The sequence below is a fragment of the Haliaeetus albicilla genome, chromosome 14 (genome assembly GCF_947461875.1).
Source record: "Haliaeetus albicilla chromosome 14, bHalAlb1.1, whole genome shotgun sequence".
Lineage (NCBI taxonomy): Eukaryota > Metazoa > Chordata > Aves > Accipitriformes > Accipitridae > Haliaeetus > Haliaeetus albicilla.
Window position 1 is genome coordinate 7785017 of NC_091496.1, and position 24692 is coordinate 7809708.

The 24692-nt window shown below is 45.9% G+C and overlaps 2 protein-coding genes across 13 annotated transcripts in view; one reads left to right on the forward strand and one right to left on the reverse strand.

The window, feature by feature from the left end:
• Positions 1 to 8351, forward strand: part of PRPF18 (pre-mRNA processing factor 18) — a 222468-nt gene extending 214117 nt beyond the window's left edge. For all 4 annotated transcript variants that reach the window (XM_069801654.1, XM_069801655.1, XM_069801656.1 and 1 more), the window contains 5 exons: positions 824 to 892; positions 1976 to 2116; positions 2612 to 2683; positions 5138 to 5293; positions 7675 to 8351. In XM_069801654.1, the coding sequence (XP_069657755.1) occupies positions 824 to 892; positions 1976 to 2116; positions 2612 to 2683; positions 5138 to 5293; positions 7675 to 7755 (519 nt within the window). In that variant the 3' untranslated portion in view covers positions 7756 to 8351. The remainder of the gene's footprint in view (positions 1 to 823; positions 893 to 1975; positions 2117 to 2611; positions 2684 to 5137; positions 5294 to 7674) is intronic.
• A 3531-nt stretch (positions 8352 to 11882) lies between these two features.
• FRMD4A (FERM domain containing 4A) overlaps positions 11883 to 24692 on the reverse strand; it is a 383693-nt gene continuing 370883 nt past the window's right edge. For 7 of the 9 annotated variants that reach the window (XM_069801649.1, XM_069801651.1, XM_069801647.1 and 4 more), the window contains 3 exons: positions 22158 to 23017; positions 19521 to 19617; positions 11883 to 15593 (listed from right to left, as the gene is read on the reverse strand). In XM_069801649.1, coding sequence (XP_069657750.1) covers positions 15491 to 15593; positions 19521 to 19617; positions 22158 to 23017 — 1060 coding nt within the window. In that variant the 3' untranslated portion in view covers positions 11883 to 15490. Of the gene's footprint in view, positions 15594 to 17674; positions 17747 to 19520; positions 19618 to 22157; positions 23018 to 24692 lie in introns of all 9 variants that reach the window. The other 2 variants (XM_069801648.1, XM_069801645.1) reach the window with 1 other exon arrangement.

A 24692-nucleotide genomic window follows, 5' to 3' on the forward strand; every position in this document is an offset into this window, starting at 1 on the left:
GCTGCATTTTATTGATTTGTTAGTTCTCAGAATATCCCCTTTTTGGGGTAGTAGGGCAGGCTTAGTTTGAGCCATGAAAGTAATCTTTTTCAGAAAAGTTTGAAAACACTGCAGTCTTAATTTTATCCTACTTTAACTGCATTCCCTTGAGCATAAAGGCTTACACTGAATTGGGTTCCAAATCTAGGAGATTTTTAAAAAATAAAACTCCCTTTGAAAATGTGAGGGCAATGGAAAAAGATTATAAATCCAACTATACCTACTGGAAAATAGTTCTAAAGTTGCTGTTACTATTAACAGTTTTAAGGTTTTGGCAGGAACCTAGAGTATTGGTGCATACTACTGGGGTTTTTTGGTGGTGTTTTTGTTTTTTTAAGGTTTGTTCCCTCAATTTCACAGTTACAATTAAATGAAATGGTAAAAAGCCCCAGTATATCAGAGAATTGGAATAGCTTAACGAAATAACTAGGTTAATTGATGGCTTTGGGGATACCAAAAAATGCAGTGCACCCACAGTTCCCCTTAATACAGTGGTGTCAGACAGCTGCTGGTTATGCCAATAATTTAGTAGTTAATGAATGAAAAAGTACTGTTGCATTGACTTTTCAGAAACAATCCTATTGGCTTTTTGACTTAAATGTTTTTAATAGATTAATGAATCTCAGTAGCATATATAGCTGTTTCATTGCATTTTCTGACTAGTGTTTTGGATTACTGGTGGAGTTTACTACAGTTCACGATGCAGTGAATCAGGCTCTGCTGTGGTGGTGATGGCAAACTTCTAGACAATGTGGAAATAATTGCCTTTTTTGTCCTGTTCTAGGCTTTGGGAGAATCCTTAGGACGGGGTGATGATCACTATGATATGGACATCATAACGAAATTTTTGAAGGTAACAAACTCTATCAGATTAATTATTCTGTAGCTGTGTCTTTTTTTTTTCTATCATGCAGATACATTTTTTGTGAATAGAAGGGACAATTTCAGTTGCTTGGAGAGAAAAACTCAGACATTGTGCTTAAGATGTGGGATTTTTCAAATGCTTCGCACTCCACAGCCTTGGTTAGTTACAATAGTGACTTCTGCTAGGCCTGGGAAAGAGCTGTTGGGAGAGCAGCGTTCTTCAAAATCTGGTCCTACTTTTCCAGAGAAAATAAATATGGTTTTGATTTCTGTATGGTAATTGAGGCAGTTGTATGTAGTTGCTTCTATGTACTACTACGGCATTAAAAACTTCCAAGGAGTCCCCACCTCCCTTCTCCAGGAACAGTGCAAGCTGAAATGAAATGTCACTTGGTTCTCTTATGTGAAATAAAAGAATTTTAAAGGAAGTCCACTGGCTTTGCTGAGGAAACAGATTCAAGTGGACGCTAGAAAACTGTTTCCTTGTTTCCTGGCAAGAAGGCTGGATTGCCTATCATTTGAGATGGTCCCTGTGTAACTATTGTGATGATCAGAAGTCACAGCAAGAGTTGAAGCTTTCATTTGTGGGTATCAGATATGTTGGCATTTTAATATAGTTTGGGTGGGGCAGTCAGACAAAGAAAGCTGAAAAATTGTTTTCCAGGTGGAGAGAAGGTACGTTTGACATGTTTGCTTTCTGTTGTGTTGAATTTTCACTGTGATTTTTATTGTTCCTTGTGCTCTTTCTCAAAAGTTACCCTGAAACATCAGCATTCTACTTGGATTTCTGCTCTTTTTATGTCCCCCTCCTCCTTCCCAGCACTGATACCTACACTGTTGTTTCCTTGTACATGCTTTTTTTATACATGCTCCTCCTTCGCCCGTGTGTTTTTGTGATAGGGTTGTTCATATCCCTCCTTGCCTATCCATCTGAAAGAGGCTTCTTGCCTTTTTATTTCGGATTTCTCCAAAAACCTCATTTTGCCTTGATGGCTTAAACCGCTGTTCCCATCTGTTTTGCCGCGGTTGTCACTAGATGGCACTATGACATAAATTTGCTTGTTCCTTGTAGTTTCTTCTTGGAGTTTGGGCTAAGGAGCTGAATGCCAGAGAAGACTACGTGAAGCGGGGAGTACAGGGGAAGCTGAACAGTGCCACTCAAAAGCAGACGGAATCGTACCTGAGGCCACTCTTCAGAAAACTTCGGAAAAGGGTGAATCACTTTTAAATGTCACTATCCTGTAAGACTTATTTTAACTTCTGCTTTCAAAGTACCCAGTGATTAGTGCCCTTTCCTAAGGTAATGTTATCTTCACTGAAGAAGAGAGGATAAGCGAGTTGGTCAGAGTTTCTGTGTCTAGAGCCCATGACTCCCAGTTCTGACCTTTTTGTCGTGACGAGTGAATTCTTCTGCCTACCCACTGCTTTTCCAGGTGTTGCTTGATGTATCACCTGTTCACTAGGTTGCAAACATGATGGAGAATTGGGATTGTATTTTGCACTTTGCCACTAGCTACTATGTGTAACCACTTAACCTCTCTTGCTTCTCAGATTCTTCATCTAAATAACAAAGATGTTTTCCTTTGTTAAAGTCCTCAAGCTAGGGTAGGCGCTAAACGTTGTATAAATGCTGAGTATGATGATTTTCCTGAGCTGCTATTCTGAAGTAAAGATGTCTTCTTTTTTTTATCTCCTTCTTCTCCTGTAGACACTTCCTGCCGACATCAAAGAATCAATAACAGATATTATTAAATTCATGCTGCAAAGAGAATATGTGAAGGTATGTTTGTTTGCACTCTTCCAGCATGTTCAGGCTGTCTGGTTCCAATAGATTGAGTTTATTACTTCAACATTTCCTATTTTTTTTTTGCATTTTGAAGATACATAGCTGGAAATACACACAACGTATATTCAAAAAAAAAATGAAACATGGTTGTTAAAGGTTAGGCTCCAGGTAGTGTTTGATCCACGGCCTGTCAGAAGATCTTTTGAGGTTGGTGAAACTGCAGAGCTTTACAAGCACAAATAGAATTTTTCTCAGAGATGGTTATATTAAGTTGCAGAGGAATCCTGTATGGGTAACCTGGTATTGTAAGGTTAAATGAAGGTATTGAATTAATAGTAATAGAGTGTTGATTAATTAATTAGGAATTAATTTGAGGTGAACTGAGTTATTGAATATGAGACACTGTCCCTTTCTTTGGCTATGCTCACATTAGCTGCTCTGGTAAGGTTAAGGTAAGTTAACGAAAAGTTGTTTTGGACAAAGTCTGCTTACTGGAGGAGGCAGAAGTACTTTGGCACACAAGATCAAAGGCAGTGTTAGGTTTTGTTTGTAGCTGCCTTCAGAAGTGGAACTCAAATACCGATAGCATTTGCTTAAGCAGCTTGTGTATGCAGAGGAAATTGAGTTGTGTTTTGCCTTTAAATCTAGTATTTCTTATTATTCTTGTGAGGACTTGGGATAATTTGTCAAAAAAGCAAGCAAACCTGCTTTTGTTATTGAAAAAACTTTAGAAGGCCTAAGGCAAGTTTAATCCAAATCACTTGACAATAGAACTAAACATGTGGGATGTATGATAGTGGGGGTTTGTTTTGGGGCTTTTTTTTTTTCTTTTGGTCATCATCATTATGCTGAAATTCCCTTTCCGATGCCTTCCCAAAACAAGCAGTGAGTGTGTGGGAATGTGGCATATCTCATGGGTTAGTCAGCTGTGCTTCTTTCTCTAGGAGGTGCTTGGCTTTATGTAAACTTCACAGGCTGACTTGGGGAGGGTTTGAGTACCTATTTGGAAGTTTTGGGGTTTTTTTAGTTAGGCTAATGAGCCTTGTGCTTTTAAAGATACTCATATCCTTTTCTATTTTGCTTCTTAAGAGACTTGTCTATTTCTGCCTGATGTTGTCTTCTGTGCTTTTTTTGCTTTGTGCAGCCTAGTGAGTACTACTGTCAGCCACAAATTCTTACTGCTTTGTTAGATGAAATGCTCGAAAGATTTAAATTTTGAAATCAACATGTGACAGTAAGCAAATGCTAGAATGCAAGTTGTCCAGTCAACCTTGATTAACCCTGTTGTGACAGTCCTGGAAGGGTCTTTAATTGCATGTTCATGTACTATGTTTCATCACAAAACTATATTTAAGTCAGCAAGTAGACACTTGACTAAGACTGTTCAGACTCAGCATCATGTAGGTGAAGACTAAGTCCTGTCCCTTCTTCAGGTTTACTCCCAGCTCTGTCTGTGGTCCCCCTGCCTCGTTCATTATTCACCTCTCAGTTTGCTCAGTGCCAATTGGGAAGAAGCTGCACCCACTGGTCATGACTGCTACTTCTCGTTGTTTAGTCTCTAAATGGGAGATGATAAATGAACTCCTTATCAGTGAGTCTTGTAGCTGCTTGCTAACAGTGGTGGAATGTCCTGCTCCAAGTCCTTCTTGAAGCTGCTTCTGTAATCACATGTATGTGTCTGTCCCTCTTGCTTCCTGGTTCTCAGTTGTCATGGCTTTTTTAAGCTCTGTACTTCTCTTCCTTTCTCCCTTTCTTTCTACTCATTTTCCCTTCAAGTGTTATCCTTGTTCTTCCCCAGGGATGTTGTCTGCTACAGCTTTAAGTTAATAAACGGTGTCTGCTATCTTGATCAGGAAATTTCAGACTCATTTACTGCTGCTACTGCTTTGTTCATAAACACTGCTACAAATACGCTTATTTAACCCAGTTTTGTAGAGAGCTGGTTCTTGGCCTCTTTGGAAGCTCGCTTCTCTCCCTGAGAGCTGTCAGGCCCCAGTGTACTCCTGTGTACCGGGTGACCTCAGTTCTGCACACGCAGCATGGGCCTGCAGTGGGTTGTGCTTACAGCCAGGCTCCATGTTCTAGTCTGCAACCAAAACAGCAAGGGTGTTGAAGGTGATTATAGCAGAAGAGCTTATGGGAACCTGAGAAAGCTGAGGTGAAAGTAGTCCCAGTAATATTTAGTTTTAGTCAATATTAGACTGCCTTATCGAGTGCTTTCTTTCATCACCCTATAGGTAAAGTCCATAGTCCTTGCTTCCCTCAGAGTTCAGCATAAACATGAATCGTGTTAGGAAGGTGTGTTGTAAAATTGGTTAATATTGTGCAATGAAACCTGATTTGGAGAGACTGGAATATGTGGTCGTGTTGTATGTGGCAATGCAAAAATGCTCAGCTTTCTGATGCCCTTTCTGTTTTGCTAAGTGTGCATGCACTGTATTCCTTCAGGCAAATGATGCCTATCTTCAGATGGCTATTGGAAATGCTCCCTGGCCTATTGGTGTCACTATGGTTGGCATCCACGCTCGAACGGGTCGTGAAAAGATTTTCTCCAAGCACGTAGCCCACGTTCTCAACGATGAAACTCAAAGGAAGTATATTCAGGTAATGTTAGCTTTGGAAATCTCAACAGATTTGCTTTTGAAGTTAGGGGATCTTTGAGAAATGACTGGGTTCATAGTTACAGGTGATGTGCTAAAAAGGTCCTACAAATGGACAGTTGGCTTAGTTTGGGTCCAGCATAACATCCATTTACTAGGTAGCTCATCCTGGACCTGAAGGCTCTTCAGTGCTGGGCTAGGAACAGAGTCTGATGGGTTTTTCTATGTCTTGACTATTGTGATCCTGTATGAGCACCAAAGCAGCTGTAAAGACTTGCTTTATTGTCCTGAGTTCCTTCACTGTTTGACTCCTGGTTTTAACATCACGTGTGGAATTTTATACCGTGAAATACAGTCCTTCTGACTATTTCTGCAACTAGATAAATTAATTCATTTTCCAAATTTGTTTCTTTAACAGTATGGGCTCAAAATTCCAGGTCCAATTCTTCCTATGCATATTCATACTCACGTCATGGACTTCTGCTGTTTGTGGAATTAATAGCAGTAGTTTTTCCTCTCCGATGTTTCAGCGTAATGGCTGGATGGGTCTGAGGAAACAAGTCTCTCCTTGTATTGTTAAATGTATTTGCTTCTTGCCAGTTGCATTTTCATTGAGATAAAGACCTTCTGGCTTAACTCTGAAGTCTCCAGAGCAGCATTGCGGCGTTCAGAGCTGCCGGCAGGATCTTGCTGCTGCGGCAGAAGCACTCCTGTTGCTTTTCAACTTCTGCAGATGTCTGCAAGCGGATTGCTTGTAAAATGCAGCTTCTTCTACCTTGAGTCTCTTTGTATTGGGGCTACAAGTATAACCTTTGGTTTCTTTTCAGCTGTAGTTTTTAATATAACCTGTCAAAAATATCATCATGAAGTCAGAGGGAGCTCCGGACACTTACAGAGCCAACAAATTAAAATTGACCAATTCTTTTGTAAGGTGAAAATCATCATGTGGACTACACATCTTCAGAGACAGGCTCCAGTTAGTGTAATACTTGCTTGGAAGTATTTAATGGATTAAATAGCTTATGTTAAACCAAACAGTTCTGTTGTTAGTCTGTGTTAAAAAAGGAATTTGAGCTCTGAAGGAAGATTGTTGTGGGCTTCAACGTGGCCATAATGCTTCTTCTCCAGCTTCGGTGAATAATTGGCCATCTGTGTCCATTTGCCACTCTTCTAGCAGAAAGGTCTCTACCCTGTAGCGTTGCTTGATCTCTCTTAGCCTGCCCTTTGGAAGATATGGTGTATATGCATTCCTCACTTTGTCCCTTATCTGCTTTTGGGGTTACATCTGTTGGTCAAGGAAATTTTTGTGTTCATCTTCCCACTGTGAATTTCATATCTGTGCTTCTGAATTACACAACTTACTGAAGCGCAAAGACAGAGTTGGCTTTAAACACGTATGTGTTGGTTTTAAATATCAGGTCTTGTTTAGCTAGTCTGGTTCAAACTGGAGCATGGAATATTATGTGCTCCCAGCAGTCACATCAAGCTAACATGTTTCTGATTTACAACAAACCTGGGATTGTAACATCCCAAACAAGAAGTCATTATGGTGCTAGGACATATTTTCCAGACTTGCCTGCATTGAGGAGGCCAAAGCATACTCTGTTGAATCATTTTCCTTTCAGTGAGGAGCCGTCTTCCATGATGAGTGTCTTAATGACAGGCATATGACTCTGCCATCTTGCAGTACAATGTCACTGCTAAATTACGATACCACCGCAGCAGTTTTCTTTCTTCTTTGTTAGACTTTTATGCTTGACTTCACTGAAACCCTGTGATTATTTTCTTTCATGTTGTTTTTTGGCAATCGATGCCTTCAAAGAACAGAAGAGAAAAGTTGAAAAGTTGACATGCTGCCTTTCTTCTTGATTACTTCTTCAGTTTGCCTCCATGGGGTAGGTCAGGTGTGGTGCCATCGTGGGGAGGAATGACATCTCTCCTACAGAGAAATTGTTCAGTGGTTCTTGTAGCTGTGCAGCTTGTTTTGGTGTCAGAAATTGCTTTTTGCTCTATAAAATTACTTTTAATATTCAGGTTTCTTTAAAATATCTTTTATTGTGATAGTGTTGTTTTCTCCCGTGGCAGCGAAGAGGGATTAAAGCGTTACTGTGATCCTTCGCTATGAATCTGTCATGAGGGACTGAATCTGTGGTCTCTTTGGTTATGCAGGCTCCTCTAATATTGGAGATAACTTGGCACTATGCAGACAGAAAGATTCATAAAACTTAAAACCTGGAAAAACAACCAAATAGAAAAAAAAAACCCCAAAATAGCAACCGTTTGTTTTGAATTCTTCTTATTAAGCTTAAAAATACTGTAGACTCTTAAGTTTGTTTGACAGCTGCAGTTTTATTACAGAATTGTCCTTGTTTTGTTAATTCCTAGGGGCTGAAGAGGCTCATGACCATTTGCCAGAAGCACTTCCCAACAGACCCATCGAAATGTGTGGAGTACAACGCTTTATGAGGCTCTGCAGTGTCCAAGGCGTGACTCATATTTTGATCTCCAAGACCCAGAAAGGAATGGAGAGACAGAGTTTGTGCTTTACCACCAAGAGGAACCTAGGGTGGGCTTTGTGGAAAAGCATAAAGCAGCAGATTTTCTACAGTTTCCTTTTTACAGGCCCCATTTATTTAGATTTCTTTTTAAGTCTATGCTTTACGCTGAACACATCCAATATACAGCAAAGGGGGGGGGGGGCGGTTTAAAGAGGGTATGACCAGGACAATGACCAGGGGACAATGAATGTGACCCTTGCTTTTATTTCAATTTGTTATTCAGGGAACCGTACGGACCGAACTGTTTCCCATATCGTAGAGCTTTAGGTGAGACTCAGCCCTGCAAGGAGTGTATGTGGAGTTTTTTGGCTGCTTTCCCATTGGAGACTGATGTGGGGAGATGATTAGAGGGAAGCAGTTGAATCTGAATCTTGGTTATTTCTGTAAATATGAAGACTTTAATGGCTAATCTTTCATGTGGTATTTGTCAGGAGGATTAAAAAAAAAGGTTTATGTATTTGAAAAATACAGCCAGCCTCAGTGCAAAGAGTTTTTGATCTTGAATGTATCTGATTTGGCTTTTTTTTTTAACGACAGTTTCAATATAAACCTTCTGGGCTTGGGGGAAGTAATCGTATGGCTCTTGAGGCTTTCAAATCCCATTTTTATACATCTGGAGAAAATTTCAGTCTGCTGGGCATTGCAGAGAAAATAATTAGGACCTCCCGTGACCACAGACAGTAATTCTTGCAGCCACAAATCTTTACCGTTGTGCATCTTGACTGGGAATGGCGAAGAAACTCATAGAAATGATGATGTCTAATTCTGCATTAACAATGAAATATTGAAACTTTGTTAGTGGTGCAGGTTGAAAGTCTTAGGCTGAAATAATGTGCTTTTTTTAATTACAAGAACAGCAGTACCTCTACAACACTACTAACGGGTTCTTCTCTTAAGGAGGCCTTTCTAGAACCTACAGTGAAGCTCCAAACAAGCCGTTGATCATTGCAGCGGCTGCTAATAACCGCCACTACCCATATTTGTGAGAATGCCGCCCTCGCGTGCGTCTGGCCCCACAGATCCTGCGGAGCCGACACAGAGCGCACTCCTCTGCCCCTGGAGAAGCCTCTTGTGTGGAGTCAGTGGAGAGGGGAGGCTCTGGTCCTGGCTGCTGGGGTTGGATTCAGGCAGGTATTTGAGTCTGGTATCTCACTACCATGAGGCAGCAGGTCATCTGATAGATCTGGCACTCGTGAGCTGTGGACCTGTAACCGTTGAGCTGCCACAGCAGTAGAGCTGGTACGGTGTGAGCAGAGCCACTTCCTGAAGAAACGTGTCAATATTCAAGTGTATTGGTTTGTCCGAGTCCTCACCTCGACTGGAAGCGCAGAGCAGGAACCAGTGCCCTCTTCTGAAGGAGTTACCTGTCTCCATGGGTATTTACAGTGTCCCGTGGCACAGTGAGACATGGTGCTGGGGGATTTGTGCTGGCAGTGAGCTCGGACGAGTATCTCAAGGAACTTCAGGTTCTTCTGGAGACTCTCCGGATTCTGAAGCGCCTCTTTGGACATGGGAGTTTTTCAATCTGGAATGTCTGACCCCAGAGAAAATGTCAAGAGCTTAAATGGTTAAGAAGTACTAAAAATGAGGCTGACAAGACCTAACCGGCACTTGGGGAGGGGCCTGCGGGGAATACACAGGGATTTGTGGGGAGAAGCTGGGCAGATGTCAAGAGCACGGAAGAGTTTCATTAACAGTGGTGTCTGGTGATTTTTGTGCAGTGCTCTATACAGGTATTCTTCAGAGGCATTATTACAACAGGAAACATTTATAACACCGCAACTTTATCCCTCTCCCCACCCAGATGATTTCCTGAGCTGTTTCTAAATCTTCGTCCTGACCTTAGTTTTGAACTCTTTAAATAATTGAGGGACAATATTGTCCCTCATCTAGAACGGCTATTATTTCCCTGGAAAGTGCAGCAAGTGAGTAACCAGGGGATGGTTTAAGGAGCACAGTAACATCTGCTTTGGAGGGAACTGGATTCCTTAGGGCATCTGTAATAGTATTAGATAATTTTTCCCTCCCGCTTTAGAACTTATTATTGAGGAGAGTTTTAATAGTACCCTGAGTACCGGTTTGAGTGGGGATGCGCCTCCTGTAGGGATGTGAATTTGGGATTGGAATGTTTTAGTCTGATCAGGTTTTAAAGAACGTAATTTAAGCAATGTGCCTCTTTGCTGACAGTCCCTGAAATACAGCTGCCTTGCTTGAATGAATCCCATGACGGAAGAACTTTATCCCCTTGCAATTCGTGGAATGGCACTGCACGGGGAACTGAGGAACTGAAAAGTACTTTCTCACGGCATATCTGTGTAAGAGTTTCCAGCTGTCCGGCACGTGAGAGCCAGCTTCGGTCCTCGGGAGATCGCAAGCTGGGGGGGACACTGTTACGGCAGCTGCTTTTCATCATCGATTGGAGGCTCTTTGCAGCTGGATGGCCCCAAATTACAGCTACCAGACCGTGATCAAATAGTTAATAATGCCTTTTAGCCAAAAAAATCCAAAACCCACCCGAGTCTAGTTTAGGGACGAGTGGGTGTGGCACAGCTGTCATGCTGCTTGACGATTTTTGTGGGGATGGTATGTTTCAGTTTAGTGATTTAGACTTTTTCCTCTGGGCTTCTCCAGATGTTTATTTCTGATAATTCTTGCGTTAGGCGGAAATAACTCCTCTGAATCCAAAGACTCGTAGCCTTGGGATGAAGTCATGTGTTCACCATAGCGATGTCTGGAGCGGTTTTTGGACTTCAGTGCCCCTGGTCACCGTTTGTTGTGAGGCTGTGCGAGGTGGTGCTCTCAAAGTACGTGACGTCTGCCTTACATGGGTGCTGTCGTGCCTGATGGTAGTTAAATGCCTTTAATTCCTCGTTTGCTATTTGTCTATACTGCCGGAAAGGCTCTTAGGGTAGATGTATGTGAGAGGAATTTATTTTGATTGGGGACCTGGGTTCCTCTCCCGCTAGCTGCCGTTACTGTCTCCGTTATAGATCCAGTCTTGCCCAAAGAATGGACGATGGTTGAGATGTAAATGGCTTCACCCCTCGGGGGGAGGAGAGCCCCCCCACTCCCAGCCCCGGGGATGGGTACGTGGCGCCCTCCACGAAGGCTGGCGCAGGGCTGTCGGCGCCGGTGTGGGATCTGGAGCGGGCTGTTGGCTCCTGATGTGTTGCAGAGGTTGAAGAGGTGCCTGCAGCAGTATCGGAGCCACTGGCAATAAATCCAAGCTAAAGTCCCGGAGTTAGGGGGACGGCTGAAAAATTTCATCATTGCTGTTTTGTCCCATCCCAAACACTTTTGGGGATTTACTATGCAAGATTGTCCCCTGCTCAGCGATGCTGGGTGATGGTGGGGGTGGCTGCCTAGCTCTGGGTTGGTGCCACTGGTGGTTCCCTCTGGCTTGGGTGGGGTGGGGGGAGGGTCAGGTGGATGATACGATGCCCAGGTGGAAAGGAGCTCCCTGGACAGTGGGATTAAATGGGAAGCAACTGTGGTGGGCGCTGAGAAGCGCGGACAGGTCCCACAGGGAGAGCGCGTGGCTGTTCCAAACTGCCGGCCGTTGTGGAGGGGCTGTGGGGGGTCACCGCTGCCCACGGCGGGGGGAGACGGTGATAGAAAGCAGCATCCCTAACCCCGGGCTGCCGGGGAAGGCCCCTCCTGAGCTAGAGCAGTGTCTGTCGGGGTGGGTTCTTGATGCCGCCTCGGCGACAGGGATTAAACCGGGGACGCGGGGGTTTCTTCAGGATTTAACCCGAGGAGCAGGCGGGGTGAGCGTGCTGGCGCTCGGGGCTGTCCTGCAGACCTTGGTATCGCTGCAAAGGGCCTCCTGGCTCCTTAGCAGCCAACTCGTATAAGTGAGCGTTAATTCTAGTTACTTCAGCTTACGTGTGTTAGAAGTAAATATTATTTCCTCCCGGAAACCCCAGCCAGCTGCGCGCACATCTGGACCGAGCGTTTGGCAGAGGTGGTGGTGCGGTTGCCAGGGTAAGGATGCCCCCGGCCCTCCTGTGCCCTCCTGGAAAGACCACTGCAAGGTTTCATTTTGAAAATGCTTTAATAAGGAAGTGTTGACAACACCGTTTTGCAAAATGTAAAGGTAACTATACAAATTCTTAATACAAAAAGAATAAATTAAAAGCAGATCTTTTTTAATTCTGCAACTTTTTCTACAACATACATATTTTTTCCTTGATTACAGTTGAACAGAATCCAGTAAAATCATTTTCCATGCTCTAAAATCAATTTAAGGAGAGACCTAATTTTTTTCTTCTTTTTTTTTCTTTTTTTAAACTAGAGAGTCCATTTTACACAACTTGTAATAAAACTATTGACATTAATATATATGTAAAACTTTACATCTAGTTAACTAAGCAGTAACTGGTCATCTGATAGCACCTGAATGGGGATCGGCTATGCCTGAAACTAAAACTAATACAGAGTGAAAACAAATTGGACTGTTTCAACATTTTCAACACTCGACTGCATATAATATCATTTAAAAATAAACCCTGCCTCCTGGCGCGGCCCGGTGCACAGACCGTACACCTGGCTCCTGCCTGAACAGAGGGAGCGCCGGACACGTAGACTAAGAATGCAATTGTGGCTTTATGTCAGATGGAGCCTTGAAAAATAAAAAAAGTAAAGGAGGGGTTAAGTTGGTAGTCAAGTGCTTGTATATAATAGCTATGTATATACCCCTCCATGTTATACTTAAATATGTTAATCTCCTATGATTAACATTTTATGTACATTTGTGTTTAATTGAATTGAGCTAAACAGTAAAACCTGTTTTACTTAATCTGTCTTTACTACCAGACTGGCTGCTCACGTGTGCCTTGATTGCAAAACAGAAAAGCAGAACACAAAGCAAAACTCAATCCATTTCTAGAAGGCTTTTTCTCTACTCGAGCCTGTCTGCAACCAGGCTAACCAAATTTTTTTTTTTTTTTTTCCTGAAGTCAGGGCTGCCACCTTTTAACCTTTGCTGCAAAACTGCCGATCTGGTCTTGGAGGAATTAACGTTTCTTCCTGTAGTGCCCAGAGGCCTCATAGTGCCGCTGTTGTTGAATTCTTTTTAATTAAAAGAAGGTACACAGAAAAAAAAAAACCAAACCAACCCAAAACCACTTACCAGGGAAATTAAAAAGAAAACAGACAGTTGCTCAGAGCCCCTAAAAATCTGTGGGCTAAATTACTTGCCACTGCTTAATTTGGTCCTTATTTAATCCTTTCACTTTAGCTACCAAATCTTATCAGTAAATGTCACTAATCGGTACTATCTCTTATCCAGCTAAAAATCCAATTAGGAGCTTGAAATAATTCCCACGTTAAAGACCCCAAAGCACAAAGAGATGGTGAAAAAAGCACTTTGCACGTCCAGATACAGGGTGCAATCTCACCGCTGTCTTTCCAGCAAGCGGTTACGAGGCTTCAGTTGCTATCAAAGGGGGTTGTACTTCTGTGGTGATTCCTTGTGGAGGTCCAGAAGCACGAGGCTTGCATAGCTTCCTTTAAAAAACCCTTGCCAGCATAAAAAAAGTGTGCGCTTTTTTTTTTTTTTAGAGGGATAATTAATTTATGCCTGGTGTGAACATGGAAGGGTTTCCCTCCTGGCTCTGCTGTGGATTTCCCTGGACAAAGAGCAGCCTTTCTGCCCATGGCTGTCCTCATCTCTGCAAGGCCACCTCCCCTGCCTTACCGGTGATGTGGGACAGCAGCACAGCAGGCAAGCACAGAGAATGGAAGCAAACATTTCTAATAAGCGTTGCAGAAAGGTATTTGCATGAGCAGCTTGCGTTAATTGTCAGAAACCCCATCATCTTTCCAAGCCTAACGATGAAGAACCCATTCTCTTTTAATGCCTGGAATGCAGTTTTCCAGCAATCTTAATGCAAAAAGGTGTGGCAGCCCCCCAAGTCGTGGTGTTTAATTTTAAACGTTTCGCCCTACTTTGTCTGGTAGACGCTATTGTTATTCTTGGAACACACACACGCACACACACTCGCACTTTTTTTTTCTTTTTTTCTTAAAACTAAAGCTAACTTCAGCTTCTGCTTTTCACAAAGTAACCCCCTCCAGCCGTTTCTTTTAATGCCTTTCCCATAGGAAATCATCATTTGCACGCACAAACGGGGGAAGGCCGGGTACCTCCCCCCATCTAGTGGCAATAAAAACAGCATAGCACCGCAATGAAGACTAGACGTGCCAGCTTCAACATCCACCTAGATTGTGCACTTGTTCGTTACAAAAGTGTCTTTGAGGCCTTTTAAAGTTCCATGGCTTGACATGTATAAAGCATTGCTCAAAAGTATGTGTAAACTTGCAGCTCCTTCCATGACGCTCTCGTACAATTCCTTTTGGTATCAGCAGGCAGCTCTCGCTTGTGTCCAACACCTAATTTAGTTGCTTCTCTTTCTTGTGGTCGCTTCTTGCAATGGGAAAATTTGCCTAGTCTGCTGGTTGTTCAACCCCGCTGCGGAGCTTTTCCTCTTCCCGACAGACCGGTTCTCCCACACAGCAGTACACGGGGTGACGAGCCCTTTGCTACACTGGTGCTAAAGGAGGGAAGATGAGTGGAAGAGATATGTTAATGCAGCTTTACCGTGTCAATTAGATTGCGATGTGCTTTCCCTTTGATTTCACGTTAACGCTTTGTGCGGAAATCGATTGGAATTTATTGGCTGTATCGGTTTGTAGAAAGGGTTTTTTTGGCAATTTTTATCTTCATCAGAGCATTAAAAAACAACCAACGCAACCCCAACCTCTCTATGTATTGGTGTGCAACCTGTGGCAGCCACAGAGATGCTGTGAGTAGCAGTACTTGCCTCCGCTTTAGATAATGCCTTTGTAAACCTTGTTTGTCCAGTTTAATAGTAGCTTGTAGACAGCGATGCTGTGATACCAGCCCAGACCTCCAGTGTGGCTTCAGCACATTGGGTTATTTTACTTGCATGTAGGTGGGCTCAAAGCGAAGAAGGAAGTGCCGTTTTACAGGAGGTGGTCGTGTCTGCCATCGAGTTAAATGAGAGCGATGTTCTTGTAGCTAGAACTTGCTGAGCAAACTCATCCTGCCAATGTTGGTGTGGCGATCTTTGGCAGCGCAGGTCTGATTGCGAGGCTCTGACACATCCTCGAAGTGATGATATTTTACTATTACATAACAGATGCACTTTCAGGACTACGAGATCCATTTCTCAGCCTCTGTCCCATTTTACCCCCCTCCCCCCCCTTTAAACTAATGCTCTGTTGGCTTCAGATCGCACGTCATGGAAATCTTACTGCTGTTACATGCCACAGAACAGTAAGATTTGATGTAAGCCTTGAAGGGCTTCCATCGTTTCAAAGGAAAATCAATTTTTAAATTGCCAACTGACTATTAAGATGGCTGCTCATCTGCACCCGCTGCCCTGCAGGCCGTGGGAGGGATGTGCACCAGTCTGGCAATGGGATGCGCTGCGGTCCGTCGCTGTCGCGGTGGATGTCTCAGGGCCAGTGTTCTGTAAATGTCGTCTTGAATTGCATCGTGAGAAAAGTGCTTAGAGTTGAAGCTGGTGCTGGGTGACAGTGCATCTGGGTAAGGCAAATGAGAGGCAGTGAGGTGATCTCAGAATGGCATTGATGTGATTTAACTTGAGGTCAGGGGTTCACACTAGAGTCCCAGGCTTGGCTTTTTCCTGCCCATACCACTGGACATCTGCTAATTCTGGATAGAGGGGAGAATCCAGGAAACAGCTATCGTTGTAGCTCCTGCAGGAGAAAGGAAACTTCGTTAGGACAACGAGGGCTCCTGGAAAGTTCAGCCATGGGCATAAAACATCATATTACAGGCGGGAAGGAACGCAGGATATTCACAGACCCCACTGCATCCTGCAGGTACCCCCAGAGCTGACATTTGGGCTGGGCTCAGCACGCAGGACCCAGCTTTGACCCAGTTTGCTCTTGCCTGGCAGTCCCATTCGCCCCAGCAACCTGCCCGGTGCGAGGAGGCAGGAGAGAGCCGAGGTCCAGCAGCCTCTCTGCAGCCAGGGTGCCCTGAGTTTTGGATGCCAGAATGGCAATGGGCAGAACTGCTGTGCTTGCAGCCCGCTGCTGGTGGGATGCGCTACAAGGGAGCAGAGCGGCTGCTGGAGGGTGAGAGCTTGCGGCCAACCCCCACCGGCTGTGTCCATCCCACCACCCATGGTACCGCAGCTGCCGCCGCTTTCTCCGTGTGCTGCCTCTTCCCTCCCCAGGTACAGCAGCAGTGCTCTGCCCTGCCTAACAGGCTCTGTCTTGCTTTCCTGCCTGGTAGTAAGCTGGGGTAACGAGATTTTTAGTAGAATGCTCTCCAGGGAGCAAGGCTGCAGAGCAGCCCTCCTGGCCATAGACTGCAGTACCTAGTGGGACCATGGGAGGAGGAGGGCGGTGGTGCTTTCCTGTAGCACTTGGGCTCTGGGCAGGGGCTTGTGCATCACCTGGCAATCCCAGCATTACGTGACTTTCCAGGGATGAGCTAGGAAGCAACTAGTGAGAGGGTGCCAGGTCCAATGTGGAAAAGACCATGTTTTATCATAGGTAGCCTAGTCCTCATCTTGTGGCACCTCTCTTGACAAGCTACTGCTTCTTTTGCTGCATGGCTTTTTGTCTGCTTGCACAGAGCAGATGAGACAGTTTATGAGAATTTTCTTTGCTATTTATCTTAGAGCTCCGATCAGGGTCGGCTCCTGGCTTAGCCTGCAGAGCTCCTTGCCAGAAGAAAACACTGAGGTCAAAATCTTGTTGATATTTTGAAAAGTGACTGCTGTATCTGCATAGTAATATTCAGAATTGATTTTTCTCCCTCACACTTTGATTTTAACCAGCTTCCAAACTAGAGACTGTTTTGAGGCCAAAAGCGGGAGATGCGTTTTCTGTCTGTTTACTGTGGGATTCCTACTCCTTCCTTGGCTCCTTCCCCACCCTGCAGGACTGATCTCACACCTGATGCAGTCCTGCAGTTCCTGCTTCCTCTGCCCTGTTTTCTACGTGGCTTCCCTGGGACGGTGTCGAGGAGGAACCTGAGCAAGGGTATCGCCATCTGCATGTTAAAGAGCCTTTCTCTCCCAGCTCTGTGCTGCAGTACGGAGTTTTATGGGTTATCTCTAGAAAGCTGGGCTTGAAATACTTGACAGATGCCAGCTGTGAATGGTTGTAGATTCAAATGAGAGTGTCAGACAGCGACAGCAGTTTAATTAAAATAGAAATACTCTGAGGGTTTTTTTGTTCCCTCCACCCTTCCCCCTCTGTCTTCCCACAGGAACAGGGCCAGGGTTGCTCCTCGTTCCATGAAACCTCACTGCTGCTAACAGCCTCTGCTTCACAGCTCTGCTCTGTGGCAGGGAAGGAGGAGAAGGGGGTGCTTGGCACCATGGCTGGAGCGCTGCTGGGAGCTCAGTCCAGGTCCTCTGAGGCCCCTGTTTACCCAAACTTGTCACCCCGCCACGCTGCTCCCAGACTCTCCCTGCAGCACTATGCCCACACTGCTTTGAAACGTCCCCAGCCACAAATTTGCCGCTACCGCCTGCTCTCTGTGCCCATTCAACCTCTGCGCGAATGCAGGGCGGGCTGGCCCCAAGTCCTTATTCACAGGGGAAAGTGCCACAGCCGCAAACTTGCTGAAAAGGCACAGAGAGGGCTTCGAGATGCTTTCAAGTTGTTCTTCCAAGAGCTGAAGGAAGCCTTGTTGCCAAACAAACAGGCACACAATTAAAAGGGCTGCTCCTCTGGGACAGCGGGATGCCAGTTATTCACACTGTGTTCACGGACTATAAGGCAGAAGGATGAAAGAACAAAACATTCCCTTACTATACCTCTATTCATCAGTACTTTGGTGGGTTGGAGACTGAGACTCATCCATAGTGGGTGAGTTGTCTGTTGCTTCTCTGAACAAAGGAGAGCAAAAAAGGAGGAAAGAGGAGAGAGGAAATGTTAAAGAAAAGAAGTGACACAGACATTGTTACGAGCTTATTAATCCAGTGGGGAAACAAGTTGGTGAATCATCTTCAGAAAAAGTTAGTGACACAAAAACATGTTGGGGAGAACTGTCAATCTTTTGAGTTGTGCTGGGAGGGTGCAGCCTGCTCCTGCAGTGGGGGAGTTTGTGTTGTGCATCTGATGGCAAACTTTTATCTGCTCCTACTGTATTTATACATACGCCTTGGGTGTTATGCTCAGGCATGAAATAAGTGCTGATTTGTCTCCAATTCTTTTTGCACTGATTGTTAGTGCAGGGCCTAAGATAGAAATCTAGGCAACTTCACTTTCACCAGCTGAGAATTTGGCTTGATGCATTTTTGCTATGAGAGACAGGGTGTGGGGGTTTTCTTGAATGGAAACATAAGAAAAGTGGGGATTTTCCAAACAGATTTCTCAGCTGGCTGCTCACCAGTTTTACTTCTGATCATCATGGAGATATTTGCAGGATTAGGATTGGGTTGGAGACTGACAGCAAGATTTGAGTCTGGACTCAAACCCTTAATAGTGGAAATTTCAGTGTACAGTAAAGATAGCTGCCACTTTGCCTATCTATCTTGCAATCCCTTGACTTTTTGTGAAATGGGACCAGGAAAATTCACCTGTTCTAAAGCTGGAAGCACACGCAAAGACCATGTGAGGCTGGATGTCAAATGTGTGAATTTAAAATCCAAGGTAGGCCTAAGGGGGTTGTGGTTATGGTTCTCCTCATCTCCATTTTAAAGTGCAGTCATGAGCAGTGCTGGAGTAAAACCAGAGGTCAAATGTGGTCACAGATGACCAGAAGAAATTAAAAAGCATGAGAGTTTCCAGTGGCTGCACAGTGAAATGTTTGCAAAGTTACTGGTCCCAATTCACGACTCAGGGGATCATATTTGTTTTTCTCCTCTAGGGCCTGTGGTATTTTGAGGACTGTAGTCTGAAACTTTCTAGCTGATCTCACCAAATCAATTTAGATGCAAAAATCTGGGATGTGCTGAGTTAGACAGGATCTGGAAATGATCTTTATTTCATGTGGCAGGACAGAATTACAGGAGATTGCTAGAGAATACCCATGGGAGCTTGCAAAAGGCTTTTTGTTTACTCCTGGAACTCCCTGCCTCACAAAGAGGTGCCGAAGAATCCAATTACTATATTTACATGAGTAATGGCTACCTGCATGTAATGACTCACTCATGCTTTGGCGAAGCATGTTAAATTAGTGGTAGCTGAAAAAAGATGCACTTAATAGTCATTAAGACACACTGCTAGGGAAAACCTAGCAGAAGCATGTGGTTGCTGCACACACAAATATGGCAGGCACCTAACCTTGCCTTTACAACAAAGATCTCCTTAGTCTGGACAGCCAGTGTGATGGTTCCTAAAAAAAAAGATCAGCTCTTTTGACCTACAGAAAACTGGAGGAAGGAGACTGTCCAAGCGGGAAGAACCTGCAAGGCTTCTTTCCCTGTGGATCTGGGATCCTGCTTGGAGTAGTGCTGCTGGGTACGGATGGCACAGCCATGTCTTGGTCAGCCTAAACTAGACCTCAGGTGGGAGGCTGGAAATGCTCTGTGCGGGTGTAGGCTATGGAGCACCCGGAAAACGTTCCCCACACCTGTGCTCTCCCTTTGCTTGTGTGCAGGGAGGATTTTCTCACCAGCACTGAGCGAGGTGAATTTTCTAACCCAATCCCACACTCACCCAGTCTGCCATGCGAGAATGTGGTGGGGACTGCCCGGCGGCGTGGCTGCTAGTTCACTCGACGGTGTTGAACTCCTCTGGCTGTGAGGTAAGGCAGCTGAAAAACAACCAAAGGGTGAAGAAAAATAACTGGTGAGGTGAGGGCACAAGGGTCAGGGTGGTTCAGAAGCGTCGGCTTGTCAGACCAGCAGGAACTTGTCTGGCTGTGGGTAAACACAGCCTGGGAGTCCGACCTCATCCTTTTCCTGGATGGCTGTGCCCTAACGCAGCACAGGAGCAGCCAGCCTACTGCTGACACCGCTGCGTGTCACGGGCCAGATCCGTCCTCTGCTCTGAAGGAATGTTTTGTTTCAGCCCGGCCTCCAGCTGAATGCAACCACCTGGACTCTCCTGAGCCTGCCTGGGAACACCCCACCTCTCCCATCATGAAAGCTAATCGGTTTTGCTGCTGCCTGGACTGGCAGGCCTGGCTGCGCATCTCCACGGGACCTGAACCGGAGGAACCCTGCCTGTCAGGCTCAGCCTCCTGCTTCTGGGGGTGCTGGGAGATGCTCTGTGTCCCTAGGAGCCAGAGCTGGCACTGGTGAGAGTCTGGAAAAGTACGCTGCTTCATGTGCAAAGGAGGAAGATGGCTCTGAAGATTTCAAAAGCTACAACTACCTTTTAACTGTGCATCTGTAATAAACTGAAGTTGGGCTTTGCTGACCCTACTACTATGGGACTAGAGGAAGGCTTATCTTACTTCAATGAAGACAGGAGCAAGCTAAACTGAAAATGTACCATTGGCAGTGGTTCTTGGGGGATTTTACCCAGTGACAGTCTAGCTAAGAAATCCACCTGACTGATCTTTCCCCTTCCTCAAGTCCATACAGTGTTGACCCTCCAAATTTAATATATGCCTAGAAGTATGACCCTCTTTGAAGGACAGTGTGAAGTCCAGCAGACCTATCAGCTAGGGCTACTCAGCTAAAATGATGGGTGTTTCTACCTGGCATCCCCTTCTGTGCTGTTACATTCTTTAGCTACTGCCAAATGACACTTCAAGGGAAAATCAAATTTTAATCTGCTCCTTACAGCCAACAGCCCCCGAGATCAGTATCCTCCCACAGCTGTAACTGGGAACTGACTCTGAACACAAAACCAATCTATGCTGCCAACTGGTCACCACAAGCTGTCATTACTGAGCACTTACCACTGTGCTGCCCAGATACCACATTTAGATTTAAAGACCCAGCTGGGTGGGGGAATGGACTGATTGACAGCAGTTTTTACGTGTTCTCCCCCAACCTCACCATTTTCCGTTCTCGATTACCTAACTGAACTGGAATGGTTTCTAAAGCTAAGCAAGGCAAAGCTTTCCAGTGTTCAAGCATTTTCTGTTGCTGGGTGGAACAGAAATGCCCATTAAAGACTTTTATATGGAGACACAGGACGGTTCCAGCAGCTACTCAATTGTGTCGTGGTCCACATCTGGGCCTCCTACAAGCGTTGGCATCACACATAAACCAGCCTCTTCTCAGGCAGCTGCTGGTGGCCCATACAGAGCCTGGTGTCAAACTGCCTCTCTGACTCCACCGTGGTGTTGGCAGCAAGTACAGAGCCGCACTAGTGTCAGCGTAGTGGTCACTGTGGACCAGGTGCCATGCTGGGATGTCAGAAGGCCAACAACCAGCACGGGTGTATGATGCACTGGTCTGCTCAGGGAGGCTGTGAGAGCCTGTGGCGAGCGAGGCCGGAGCAATGGTGTCTCCCATGCCAAGGCTGATGCATGTGGAGGGGTGGGGATGGACACAGTGCAAACTCTCATTAACCAGCAATCCTGTCCATGTGGGGCTGGATTCAAGTTTTTAGCAAATTCTTGATCTGTGCAAACTGGCTTGTCTAGCGGTGACTGATGGCCAGTAAATATTTAACCTTGGACTGTTTCATAACACGTTAAACATTCAGTTTAATGAATTCGACTGTTTTCTTACCATTTAATATTAACAACACAGGGGAGTGCAAAGCTCTGTACATGATAGGCAAAATACTGCACAAACTTAAACGCTCTGAATTTCAGGATATTATCAGCACAGCTACTGGAGTTGCATGGGAAAACCAAATCTCAGCACTCCACAAAGATGTCATCACTCAAACATTTTCGGGGGGGGGGGGGGGGGCGGCGGAGGGGCTGGGATGCTCCCCACTTAACCTTTCTCATGCTTTTAGTGTTTCACTGAGGACATGCATTCCCCTAGTCTGTGCTCAGCCCCCGCTTGCTTCATTGCTCCCTTGCTGTGATTACTAAGAGTGACCCCCCCATGGTTTCTCCACGTTTGGCCTCTAGTGCTATCACCCAAAGCCCAACTGCACTCTGAGGAAAGACCTGGCAACAATGGGGCTTCAGTCCCTCCCGGTCTTTTGAGCCCATCATTGCAAAGTGATGACTTCCATGGAAAAAAATTCTCAGCCGGTGAGTGTCTCGGACAAGGCTTGCCCCCCAGTGTTACGCCTACAGGCTTGGTGAGCAGCATGTGAAGGCCAGATAGCATGCTATGGTCTGGCACTGCTCTCCAGCTGAGTTGCAATGCCCGGCATGAATCCGGGCTGCATGAAGCCCCCGTCCCTCCCGCCCCTTTGCCTGGGACCACCTCTCACCTGATGTTGCTTTACACATCTGAGGCATTCTCGTGACCCGGCTGTGCGCCACAAAGGTGCTTTGCGAAGATGTGCTGTACTGGGAGCTGCTGTCTGAGGAAGTGGAGCTCGTGTGCGAGAGGCGGCTGTGCTCCTTGTGGGAGGCTGTGGACCGCTGGTACCAGAGCCGCAGCTCGTCCGACACGGCAGTCCTACCCGAGCCTTTCTCATGGCCCTCCCTGCCCAGAGATGGAGTCCTTATGATTTGGGAGCGGGAGGGGGTGAGCCTGACCGAGTCCACTTCATCCCCGTGCCAGTTCTCCTTAAACATCCCCCCCGCTGTGTAGGAGTTGGAGGTTTTGAATTGTGCTTTCACGCTGTAGTGTCCCTCCTGGTCGTTCTCCAGGCTCCGCACCACCACGGGTGTGGAGCTGCCCTCGATGTACAGGGGATACTCTTTGATCCTGTACTGGGAGGAGGGCTGGCTCTGGCTGTGCAGGTAGACGCGGTGATGCCCCGTCCCGTTCCTCGCAGCCAGGTTGGGCATACTCCCTGAATTGGAAGAGACCAGGTTGCCCGCTGATTTGTGCCTTTGCCTCTGCCGCTCTCTGGCTTTTGATGGGGAATCCTCTGCCAGGGTGGAGTAGTTGGGGTTCATCTGAGCTGGGTAGTAGTGCTCAGAGCTGGAATGGCTGGTGCAGGAAGAGCAGTCATCCATGGGGTCAGAGCCATTACTGCTACGAGTCCTTGGGGTGTAGAAATCAGGACTCCCCGTCTCATTTTCTGAGCCGAGGAGCTTGCCTTGTGACTCCAAACTGGAGCTCCGGTGTCTAAAGTGCTGAGCTAAGCTGTGCAGTCTGGTTGGGCTGATGTCTACTGACCTGCAAGTACCAGGAAAAAAATCCAGGCTGGTAAGTCAACAGGACGAAGCACTCCCCATCCCCTGCACACAAGGCCAGCTTCACAGGCAAAGGAATCTGAGGGCACTGAAAACCTGGACCCCTCCAGCACTGCATGGGGCTGCTGCCTGCAAAGGAACCTGCTTCCCTGCTGTAAGGTTTGGGGTGATTAGGTCCTATTCCTGTTCCTCTCCAGTCTCCTTGGTGGTGGCATTCAGTCTGCAGCACCATGTGGGACACAAACCCTTGCCCAGCCCAATTCCTCTGTGGCTTGCCACCCTGGGAAGGACCCAGTCTGAAGGGCAAAACCTGGGGACCTCAAGCCCCAGCTTTGCTGGTGTGGCCCTGTGGCAGAGCTGTTTGAATCAGCACCATCCCTGTGCTACCAGGGTCACCTTGCTCCAGCTATGCAAATCCTGAGACCTTAGCCTCAAAGGTGGTGGGATTCCCTTGCAAGTGGCTTGTGAATGCTCTGCACAGGTACAATCGACCTGCTGTGAGACGGACAGACTGCCCGTACTTAGCCCAGAATGCAGTGATTTCTCCACTGGCCTTTGAAAAAGTCACCTCTGTCAAGCAGCTAGTTTTTACTGGGGCTCAGCCATGGGTAGCATGTGTTAAGACTGTCAGTGGGTGACAGCCCTTCAGGCAACCACTCTGAATCGCAAGTTTACAAGGCTCGATTCACAGCCAAGTCTGGGTGGTCTCTATTCACCCCGGTTGTTCAGAGAGCTTCAACCATCCATTCAAGGAGCAGGAACACCCTGTGATGAGTCACACACCCGCATGACAGACAGCCAAGGCCAGGGTACACAGCTCATGAATGAGCCACCGACTGAGCAATGGCTGTTTCAAACACCCGAATGGCCCCTACCCGGTCAAGGCCACTTCTCAAGCACTGTGCCAGGCTAGTTTCTCACGCTGCTCAGCTCCAGTGTTAACAAACATTGCACTCTTGAAAGGTACTCCTAGCCAAAAACTTGTAATGAACTTAACCCAGGGCCTTAATGCCTTATATAGTCTCTGCCCAAGTCAGACGTGTTGGCATGACTCTTGATTTATGCTGAGATAAATGATGTTAGCACTACCCCTTAGGGCTGGATACCTAACAGCACACAGTTTTGGCTCAGCTCTGCTTCCTGCAGTATCCATGGAGTTTGCCACAAGAGCAAAACAGCAATGAAGCTGAAAGGTTTGTAGAAATCCTGCTGAAAATTAGAGTCAAATTGGGCCACACACATCAAATCACCTCCCTTACACACTTCACCTCTTTTGTCTGTCAACCCTGGGCTTATTCCACTGCCACCTGGATCCTCAGGTGAATTGCTTTATACAGGCTGTCTCTCCACATAAGATCACACATGTGCAAACATTTTATCTATGAGAGAGAATTAACACTACCCAACATTTTGCATCAGACAAGTAAACAATGTGTTCTCTCCAGCTGGATCCATGGAGGAATTTACTGCAGAATTTAGCAGTAGCACCACATCCCTTTTAAAAGTGGCACGGGGTTTGTAGCGCCTATAGAGTCCCCGAGATGAAAGGTCCCAGTGGAAGAAAAGCTTGATTACTTTGAGGAGACATGAGGGGCAGGATCATGTTTATCTGAAGTGATTTCAAGATCTCAGTTCAGGAGAGATTCCCTACTGGCAAC